We start from the raw sequence: 10,818 nt of genomic DNA, 5'->3' as shown, positions 1-10,818 counted from the left end.
GTCATTTATCCGAGCTGGGGAGCCGGCACGGACAACGAGGAACGCGGGAGACCCCTGCAGGACATGTGAGGAACTACAACGAGGAACTAGCCTAGTGGTTAAAGTGCTGGTCCAGTAATCAGAAGGTTGCCGGTTCAAACCTCACCACTGCCAGGTTGCTGTTGGGCCCCTGAGCAAGGCCCTTAACCCTCAATTGCTTAGATTGTGTTCTGTCACAGTACTGTAAGTCGCTTTGGATAAAAGCGTCTGCTAAGTGCTGAAAATGTAAATCCGGAACACTTGACCAAACTTTTCTCTTTTCTTGTGGCTATAATTGAGCTCTACATTTTATACTCTATTATATACTGCACTTTAGCCTCGATAAGCTATTTTTATTTTTAAATCTTTATTTTTATGTTTTACCAAATCTAACTGCACTTACGTTTTATAAGCTAAATTATTTATATTTTCTTTTAGTTTTTATTCTGTATGTAAACCCCTTAACTTTCTGGTTTTAATTTCATGTTTTTTTAATTGTAACTATACACCGATCAGCCATAACATTAAAACCACCTCCTTGTTTCTACACCCATTCCTCTTACCATATAGAAGCACTTTGTAGTTCTACTACTGACTGTAGTCCATCTGTTTTTCTTCATACTTTGTTAGCCCCTTTTCATGCTGTTCTTCGTTGGTCAGGACCCCCACAGGACCACCACAGAGCAGGTATTATTTGGGTGGTGGTTCATTCTCGGCACTGCAGTGACACTGACATGGTGGTGGTGTGTTAGTGTGTGTTGTGCTGGTATGAGTGGATCAGACACAGCAGCGCTGATGGAGTTTTAAACGCCCCACTGTCACTGCTGGACTGAGAATAATCCACCAACCAAAAATATATCCAGCCAACACCGCCCTGTGAGCAGCGTCCTGTGACCAATGATGAAGTTTCTAGAAGATGACCGACTCAAACAGCAGCAATAGATGAGCGATCGTCTCTGACTTTACATCTACAAGGTGGACCAACTAGGTAGGAGTGTCTAATAGAGTGGACAGTGAGTGGACATGGTATTTTAAAACTCCAGCAGCGCTGCTGTGTCTGATCCACTCATACCAGCACAACACACACTAACACACCACCACCATGTCAGTGTCACTGAAGTGCTGAGAATGATCCACCACCTAAATAAAAAAGTAGTTGTTTTTTTTAAGTATTCATACCCCTGTAACAGTGATGTAGTGAACTGTTCTGATATCAGTCAGGGGTCTGAACTGGATGGGTTCGAATGCATTAATGTATTTTATGGCTGTGGGCTGATAGCTTAACTTGATAGCAGCAACTGGATCATGTTCTGAACCTTTGCACGTTTTTAGGCAAATAAAATAAGTGTGTTAACATGTGTGATAATGTCCAGGTAATTCCAAAAGGTTTACAGACTTTTTCTTTTGTCAGTCTCGTGTAATCCAGAGAGAATTTTACCACATTAGCTGAAGAGAAATCACAATTGGTCCATTTTCAAAATGGCAGAGAGAACCCATTAGGAGAGCGAGATGCCACGAGGGAACAAGCGTCCAACACTACTTCCAGGAAATATCTCCATTTCAACCCACACATTAGCGTGTATAACATGGAATTCTGTTTATTAGCTAAATAAACAAGGTTAAGAATTCATTAGATTTTTTGTACACACACCATTCCAAAACGTTCTTGGATATAAAAATATAAAACACACAAATCAAACTCACAAGTCGAGACCTTCGTCTATGGTAGTGTAGCCTTTTCTCAGCAGCTAATAGCCAAAATGGTAATAACGGTGTTACAACTCGTGTGAGTAGTTATTCTAGAGAACGTGAGGACTGAACATCAGAACTTATTCTACGGATTCTAACACTTGCCTGCAGTTAAAGGAGTGCTAAGATCTGCTCTGAGTAACAAGCTTTCACCAAAACCAGCCATTCAACCATTTGTTACAAAGAACCCAATGTTACAAATGGAGGCTGTATCATTATTTTCAGTGCATTTTAAAGTTAGCATTTAGCAATTCTGCAACATCAACTTTCAACAGTAACAATATGTGGCTTCTTGCACTTTTTCTTGCTTGCTGGCTGCAGCTGCTGTTGTGTGAATTGTGGGAAAATGTAATCGCACCCGTTCATTTTAAGCAAGGTGAAAAATATCGGAGACTGATCAGCACTTAAGGGAAGCACATGGCTGCAGCTCTTCCACTTCAAAAGCACACATGGCTGAACAACTGAAAATACAGTCGTTGTGTGGACCAGACTTCAACACCGTCCACATTGTAATGACTGAAGCCCTCAATCAACTGACTTCCTGAACTGATTACGTAACATAACTCCTATTTCTGAAATAACTGTTGAACCGAAGTCCGTCACACATCAAGCACTAGATGAGCAAAGAGGGCGTGGGCTTTTTTCCAGGCCAAGCTTCCTTCGCGTATTTCTTCTTGCGTGGCTCATTCATCGACTCCGCCGTGTAGGGTCCAGGGGCGGGGCTCGGGTTCAACATGACTGCTGGCTGTGCGATGGCGGCGGTAAAGTCCACCTCTGGGGCAGGGTTAGGGAAAGGCTGAGGAATGCCACTCAGAAGGGCTGTGCCTGTCTGGTGTATGCTGTCCTGGATGCCCGCCTCATGGCTGGCAGGGGGCAGGTCTCCGTAAAGGCCTGAGCTGCGAGGGAAGTTCTGAAAGCGGCGTGCCATACTGTCCTCAACACCAAGGCCGCCATGTCCCTCTGCTTTCTTCTTCTGTGATGTGGATAGGAAAAAGAGTGATCAGTTAAACTACCTACAATTGCACTCATTAATTCATACCAATCACAGTGGATTTAGAATGTATTCAGATTGTGCACTTTATTACTGTATTGTACACTTTATTGTTATGAGAATTTGATTTTGAATGGACATAATTGCCATTTGCCCTCAGTTTACACTTAATAATGAGTGATTTAAAAAGTTATTTTCAAAAAGCAGACTCAAGCAACATGTAGAGATTCTCTGGCTTGAGCAGCCTGGCCAAAGTACAGATTTAAACGACATCAACATCTGTAAAAAAAAAAAAAAAACAGAAGATGGCAGTCGACAGATGTTCACCATACAATCTGAGTCTTGAATAATGGGTATTAACAAGATAAACTGCTCAAATCCAGGTCAAAATGCACAGCTTATAGAAGCATGTCCAAAAAGACATGCAGCTGTAATTGCTGCCAAAAAGGCTTCAACAAAGTATTGAATAAAGGGTCTGAATACCTTTGTGAATAAGTAAATGTGGGTAATTTATGGGTAATTTGGATTAGAAAAAATAGCAAGTATATCCATTCAAATCCAAGACATAATAAGAGGTGCAAAAAGTCAAGAGTTTTGAATCAATAGTTCCAATAGTTCCAACCAGTAGTTTTGTTTTTGGCAGGATCCTGAATACCTTTAAGGGTATGACTGCCGTCTGAACCATGTTCCTGAAGCGTCCGACGGACGGATCAATGTCCTCTGAGAATACAGAAAACAGATTTTATCTTACACAGCAACAAGATATAACATGAAACTAGTGAGAAAGAATATCAAATACATCTGATCATGAAACCCCAGTGAGCACACCATGACATATACAGTATACAAACAGTGTATCACAGGTTCATTTCTATTATTTCCTCCACATGTACAACTGTAAAGTAAGTTATACAATATAAAGCAATAACATGGAAGTATTAGTCTGTGGAAATGCTCACTGGGAGCCGGGCAGACAGACACTTTATCGATTCTGGATAAAAAACAGAGTTGCTATAGCAGCTGCAGTGAGAAGGAACGAGTACTGAGCCTGTTTCACCTTTGTTATTTGATACATGCGCTAAATGGCCAAAATTATGTAGATACCAGAGCATGAGCCTTTTGGACATCCCATTTTTAAAAATATGGCCGTTATTATCAAGCAAACCCTTCCTCATTCAGTTTTAACAAGCCTTTATATTTGTAGGAAGGCATTCAACAAGATTTTGGAGTGTGTCTCCAGGATTTTATTTCCATTCGGTCAAAAACACTGGCTCACAAGTAATAACCCAATTTATCTCAAAGGTGTTCATAATTATGTGGTTGGGCTTGAACCAGCAATCTTCTGATCAATAGTCCAGCATTTAATGGGGTTGATCAGAGCCCTGTGCAGGCAACTAGGGTTCCTCCACACTCCACAATATATCCAATTCACATTTACACAAATGTGTAAATCTTAGCTTTAACTTTGTATGAATAGAAAAATGAACTCAAAATAGATGTAAATCAGAGTAGTTAGATGGCAAAGTGGTCTCAAGTTTGTATTTCAGCTCTGCTATCGACCTGACCAGGCGTCCAACGGAAACAGAGGAGGGTCAACAGTGTTCCTTATTGCTGCTGCAAGTGTGACCTCTGCTGGCTGGTTAAGGCAACTGCATGAACTGGAATAGCCTAGCAAGACTTCGCCTCTGGCAGGTGAATAAAAGTGGTTGATGACTGCACGTGTGTCTGTGGCACTTCTCAGTCAAATCAAGGCAGGGGTGGTACAAGAAGTGGAAGAGTTACAAATGGGGAACTGGATCAAGCCAATTAATTATTTTATCAGCTAGCCAACTGGGTAAGTAAGTCATTTAATACTATTGTCTGGAAACAGCAATATGTTTGTGTATATGTGCTTCATACATACCTGGGTTAATAATCTCATCATCCTCACTGAAGGACACTCGAGAACTCCTCCTCTTCCTCTTGGGCCTCTGGATGTCCAGGTTGCCCTCCTCAATGGTGAGGGTGGAGATGCGTTTGTTATGGGCCGTATTAAACTCAGTCAGGTTCTGTATTAGAATATCAGAAATGGTATAAGAAGAAGCACCAGTAGGCGCTTAAATGGCACAGTGGTATAATAAAAAAAACCACACACACATCTAGTTCAGTCTCCTCCTGCGGTAAACCCAGCAGTCCTTTCAGCTCTTCATCCTCCACACCACTGTCCCCTGTGGTGGTACTAGGCTGCGTCTGGGGCTTTTCTCTCAATGTGTACACTCGTGTTGACGCCCCAAAGGACATGGTGGAGTCTATGGGAACCTGCTGTGGTTTATGAGGCTCCAGACGGATTCGGCCCAAAAAGGTGCCATGGGCTGGAGAAAGAAAAACCTGACCATAGTTACTTAATTACTCACAGTGTCAATGACTTCACAGAACTAAATGTGCAGTAAATACATCTTAAAAGACTGAAAAGATGTGGTTGGAGACTTAATATTATATTTTCAGCTGCTGGGTAAATTCCAGGTATACTGTATATTGTGCACTGAAAATTATTCAGGGTCAAAAATTTTACTACATATGAAAATTTTAAAAAGATGGTTGCTCTGGTAGCAAGGAAGTCTAACTCACAAGCGCACCACAGGTTTGAGCGCAGAGACATACTGTAGGTTTGAGCTTCCTGACAGACACAATTGGACCTGCCTGAGGGGGGGAAGGCCAGTATGAAGTTCGCCCCCTTGCCTTGCCAAGGCACCCTCATGAGTGGTCGAGAAATACAGAGATCAAAGCATGGTCTTCTTTAAGTACAGGGCTCTCTGTAGTAGGCTAACACCCCCACCCCCTCAGACACAGCCAATCATATCTGTATATAGACACTGACTGCTTGATAGCACCGCTGGGGATTCGAACCCTGGATCCTAGAGGTAGTGGGCTAAGATAAAGCAATGGTTAACTATTAATTGCAGTCATGCCACAACAAAATCCTTCCTTACTGTGCTTTATTCCTAAAAATCTATCGTTATTACACCAGGTTATAACTGTACTGTTTTCTCGTCTCTGTCCCCTGTTACAGTGCCTGTATTATTTCAACTACTCACTGCTGTTGAGATCGATGAGAAAGACCCTCTTGAGGTGCCGGTGATAAACGAGTGCTGCGTGCACCCGTGAACATGACTGGTGGTCTATCGTAAAGTCACAGTGGTCTGGGTTCCTTCCAAACAAGTAGAACTTCTTCTCATCTATGATCAGTTTCTATGTGAAAATATAACAAGAGAATCAGAAAAAAATCAGCCTATAAAATCTTGTTTCCCTGGAAATGTATGTCAGCATGAAACAAACAAAATGTAGTGATACCAGAGCATGTGCAAAACAAAAATGACAATGCAATACCTCAGTGCTCTAGATACTATACAATGAGCTTAAAATAGTAACTATGGGTAGAGAACTCATTTAGATTTAAGATTCCTTTATTACCATGCAACACCTCTGGATTGGGTACAGTTCTTTTTAACAAGAAAGAAAACACAAAGTACAAAAATTAAGGGCAGCAAACAAAGATGCAACAACACTGAGGGTTGCAAGATAATAATTCTGATATTTGAGACATGTGAAGCCACATTCTTTTCACTAGCCAGCAGCTCACTCTTACACAAAGTCAAAACATGCCCAGAGGAACACGCTATACATCCAAGAAATGTTCACGCCGCTTATGCCGGCACCTCTAGAAGACAGTAGGCCATGACGTTCCAGAAGCAAATCGTACAGATCATAAATCACAGCCTCAGTGCAAAAGTATAAAAACGATCTGCTTTCTGTTTGGCAATGAGGTCTTACCTCTATTAACTTGTCTCCTTTGACTACATCCAGATGAAGTCCAGGGGGTGGTTTTCCTGCCCTGGGGACAAGAATAAAAATTTGATAGTGATATATGGGTATAGTAATATGACTGGTTATAATGTTACATAACCGCCTAATTGCAGTTATTTGAGCTAGTTAAGATTATTTGAAATTACCTTATTTAATTGTCAGGTTCCACACAACTTAAAGTAATTATACACTTATTATAATACACTCCATGTCCAAAAGTCTGCTTACATCTAAATATAATCTTGTTGGTCAATTCATTCCAAATCCATGAAAGTCATTATAGAGTTGGCCCTTTTTTACAGCTATAATAGGATCCATTCCTTTTGGAAAGCTTTCTACAATATTGGAGGGTGTCTGTGGTATTGTATGCATATTATATCAAAAAAGCATTTGTGAGGTTGGGCACTGTTGAAGGACAAGAAGACCAGGCTTACAATAATAGTTCTAATGTATCTATAAAGTGGTCAGTAGGATGGTGGTCTAAACCAAACTGGCTGATCGATGGCGTCTGCACAAACATGGGGAATGATATGAATCAGTATGTGACTCTCCATACATGATATGGATCCCCACATAAACCAAAAACAGAAGAAGCAGTTAGTTACTGCACACATGTCGGAGGGGGCGTGTGTTAGCTACGGCCCTCCTTGGTCAGAAGTGGAGGTCTGCAGCATTAGAGGTGAAAATTGAGGGATACATGAAAAGGGTTTCAAAAGACCAAAGGAATATTCTATCATACAATTATTCCAAAAAATGATTTCACCAGGAAACACTGGGTGCAAGCCAGGAATACCCTGGACAGGGAGCTGGCGGTACCAGACCTGCGGTGACTCTGACCAGTATTTAGCGATTGGTTAAAATGAAATAAATATACAGACTGTAAAAGACTCTAAATTTAATGCAAATTAAAAATGAAGGAGCTGTCTGCAGTTTCTTATCAATGAAGGACACATTTTCTCAACAATTCATTTTCTGTTTAGTCCGACTTTCAGCTAGGCTCAGCTTTCTGCTCTAACAATGTTCTTCATTTATTTTATTCCAGGACAATGCTTCATTCCACACAGGTCAATCAAGGTGTGGATTCTTTATTTTATTTTATTTTATTTATTTATTAGGATTTTAACGTCATGTTTTACACACTTTGGTTACATTCATGACAGAACAGGTAGCTACTCGTTACACAAGATTCATCAGTTCACAAGTTTAATGTCAAACACGGTCATGGACAATTTTGTATCTCCAATTAACCTGACTGCATGTCTTTGGACTGTGGGAGGAAACCAGAGCTCCTGGAGGAAACCCACACAGACACGGGGAGAACATGCAAACTCCACACAGAAAGGACCCAGACCGCCCCACGTGGGGATCGAACCCAGGACCTTCTTGCTGTGAGGTGACAGTGCTACCCACTGAGATCAAGGTGTGGATAGAGGACAACCAGATCGAGGCGCTGTCATGGCCAGCCCATCCCCAGACTCCAAAACAGCAAAGTGATGGAGTGGTGGACAGCATACCAGGACGCATGGAAACTGTGATTGAAAATCAGAGTTTTTCGTCAGAATAGTGATTTCAGAGGTATTGAAATATTGAAATTAAAACATTAATATTGTGTTCTATAGCCGCTCAGGTGGCGCAGCGGTAAAAACACACGCTGGAACCAGAGCTGGGATCGCGAATACATCGTACAGAATCTCAGCTCTGCCTCGCCAGCTGAGGCTGAGCGGCCACATGAACAAGGATTGGCCTGTTGTTCATATGGGCAGGAATAAGCCGGATGGGGTCTCTCTCATGACTGGTGCAATTACGACCTCTGCTGGCTGATTGATGGCACCTGCTCGAGAGACGAGAAAAGAGTGCTCTTTGGGTGTGTCCCTCCGTACATGCAGCTAGGCTGCACTGCACTCGTCAAAGTGTAGGTGATAAGGTGCATACGGCATGCTGCCCACATGTCGGAGGGGGCGTGGGTTAGCTTTGTTCTCCTCAATCAGAGCAGAGATCGGCATTGGTGGAGAGGAAGCATGATGCAATGGGGCAACTGGACACACTAAAAAGGGGGAGAAAATGCATAAAGAAAATATTTTTAAAAAATAGTGTTCTATAAAAATTAATATGGATTTTTTTTGCATTCTTTAAGTATCAATGTTTTTAATTGGAACTTGGGAAAATGTACACACCTGTAAATACTAAAACCAGAAAAAATTATTTTATATTACATAGTATTTTATTAACTGTATTTTACACACACACACATATACATGGATGCATATATATATATATATATATATATATATATATATATATATATATATATATATATAAGATGCTTTGACAAGGTCGTATGGGGTTTTTTCTGTTGTGATGGAGGCAAAAACAAAAAATTTAAATAGCTGACCCGAGCTTTCAGACTGTCAGTGCTGTGCTGATAAAACACACAAACATGAGAAACAGAAACTGACAGCTAACCAGCTACAACACTGGACACTGTCAGTTACTGCTCCGTTATAAACACATTATAATTAGCTGTGTACATGCAGAATATCAGCATATAAAGAACTAAAGACGCCATGTGAGAATGAGCACTGTTTACATACTGCTAATCTCTGTGCTTACCATGACGGACAGTCAAAACGGGGGGCGTTTGCGTTCGGATGCGACGCCATCTTTTGTGGTTTGAGCTAAGAATTCTGGGTAATGGTGTTTTCTGGAAGCTATGCTTGTGGGAATTGAAGTTTTGATTCTGGCATTAAAAAAATCAGCTATAAACTTTTTTTTTTCTATCCGATACCAAGTAAATACAGGGCCAGTATCACCAATACCAATACTGATCCTTTTTCCTTATAAAAGCAGTTTGTTTACTTTCATGTAGGGGAGAGCAGTGTGTCAGGATTTATGAATAGGGCTTTTATTACTATAATGAACTAAGTCTGAGGTTTTTGTTCAGAACCGATTGTATAAGAATGTTAATGTTAAGAATGTTAAGATCAAGATTGTTTATTGTCAGTTCACCACTTGTCCAAGACATACAGTACATTAAAATTTTCAGCATTTAGCAGATGCTCTTATCCAGAGCGACTTACAGAAGTGCTTCCATAGTAAACATTACATTCTTCTTCTTCATCGGCCTTTGTCCCGTATGGTTGCGGGGTCGGCTCTCGGCGGGTGCACAATTTTTACGCCGGATGCCCTTCCTAACACAACCCTCCCTATTTTATCCGGGCTTGGGACCGGCACTACAATGCACTGGTTTGTGCATCTAGTGGCTAGATATCTATAGGACAATTAGCCTGGTGGCATGTTTTTGGACTGTAGGAGGAAACCGGAGCAAACCCACACAGACACGGGGAGAACATGCAAACTCCGCACAGAAAGGACCTGGACCGCCCCACCTGGGGATCGAACCAAGGACCTTCTTGCTGTGAGGCGACAGTGCTACCCACTAAGCCACACAGTGCTACCCACTAAGCCACCGTGCCTCCCTATAGTAAACATTACATTACTCTAGTCTAAGTAAACAACAGTCCAAGAACACAAATCTGCTAAAACCTGTTAGAACCAAAGTGTTTTTTTAAATGAAAACACAAAACAGTATTTATCTATTTCATTGCACTTTTCTGAAATTATCCCCACACGGTATTTTCGGTATCGCAGGTCCTTCCTTCCTGCGGCTGTTAGACTGTATAACCAGCACTATTCCAGACAGATCACACACGCTGCTCTCAGTAGGATTGTAGATAAATTCAGTTGTTTAAAGCGGTCAGATTTCTTGTTTACGTTGCTTTATTTTCTCACAACGTTACTATCATGGTGTATCACCACCAAGCGGCTAACTCATACCACATAGTTGTGTTTGCTGGGTGAATACATTTGTTATTTTTTGATAGTGACCGAATACATGTGCCCTTGTTCATTTAAAATAGATGCTAATATGTTTACATTTATTAGCACAATGTTCACCAAAACACAAACACATGGAATAAGAGCCGCACTACGCTACTCCGCTACATATGTGTAGGCTGCGCGAAGTGCGTAAGCTGCGTTCCGTACTTTATGTATGTATAGTTTACACTATTATTTCCATAAAATTGACCCTATTTCTGTATGTGCAAAACAAAGTATTCAAAAACTTACACTCCAATCTTCCAATGCCTACCAATGTACTGATGTCTGTTAGGATTTTAACAGTATAATGTGACGGTACCACAACAAAATACAGCAGA

The 10,818-nt window shown here is 41.1% G+C and overlaps 1 protein-coding gene across 2 annotated transcripts; it reads right to left on the bottom strand.

Annotated features, from left to right (window-relative positions):
• Positions 1-1,600: 1,600 nt before the first annotated feature.
• On the bottom strand, positions 1,601-9,261 carry ppp1r8a (protein phosphatase 1, regulatory subunit 8a). Of its 2 annotated transcripts, XM_062989949.1 has the most exons (7): positions 9,212-9,261; positions 6,569-6,629; positions 5,833-5,986; positions 4,895-5,109; positions 4,662-4,806; positions 3,414-3,478; positions 1,601-2,740 (listed from the first exon to the last, which is right to left on the bottom strand). In XM_062989949.1, exons 1-7 carry the CDS (start codon positions 9,259-9,261, stop codon positions 2,381-2,383), a joined length of 1,050 nt encoding a protein of 349 aa, XP_062846019.1. In that variant the 3' UTR covers positions 1,601-2,380. The 2 variants fall into 2 exon arrangements, with proteins under 2 accessions (XP_062846019.1, XP_062846025.1); XM_062989955.1 differs by lacking the exons at positions 6,569-6,629; positions 9,212-9,261 and having other exon boundaries at positions 4,895-5,125; positions 5,833-5,910.
• Positions 9,262-10,818: the final 1,557 nt, after the last annotated feature.

This window comes from Trichomycterus rosablanca, chromosome 2 (assembly GCF_030014385.1).
Source record: "Trichomycterus rosablanca isolate fTriRos1 chromosome 2, fTriRos1.hap1, whole genome shotgun sequence".
Classification (NCBI taxonomy): Eukaryota; Metazoa; Chordata; class Actinopteri; order Siluriformes; family Trichomycteridae; genus Trichomycterus; species Trichomycterus rosablanca.
Note: the sequence above shows the minus strand (reverse complement) of the source record. Positions and strands in the feature narration are given on the sequence as shown.

Bases quoted from the DNA above. Each gene is read 5' to 3' on its own strand.
- ppp1r8a (XM_062989949.1), bottom strand. From the start codon at position 9,261: ATGGCGTCGCATCCGAACGCAAACGCCCCCCGTTTTGACTGTCCGTCA. The intron at 6,630-9,211 runs GTAAGCACAGAG...TCTTGTCCCCAG, and splicing joins CGTTTTGACTGTCCGTCATG to GGCAGGAAAACCACCCCCTG. The intron at 5,110-5,832 runs GTGAGTAGTTGA...TTCTTTCTCCAG, and splicing joins TCTCATCGATCTCAACAGCA to CCCATGGCACCTTTTTGGGC.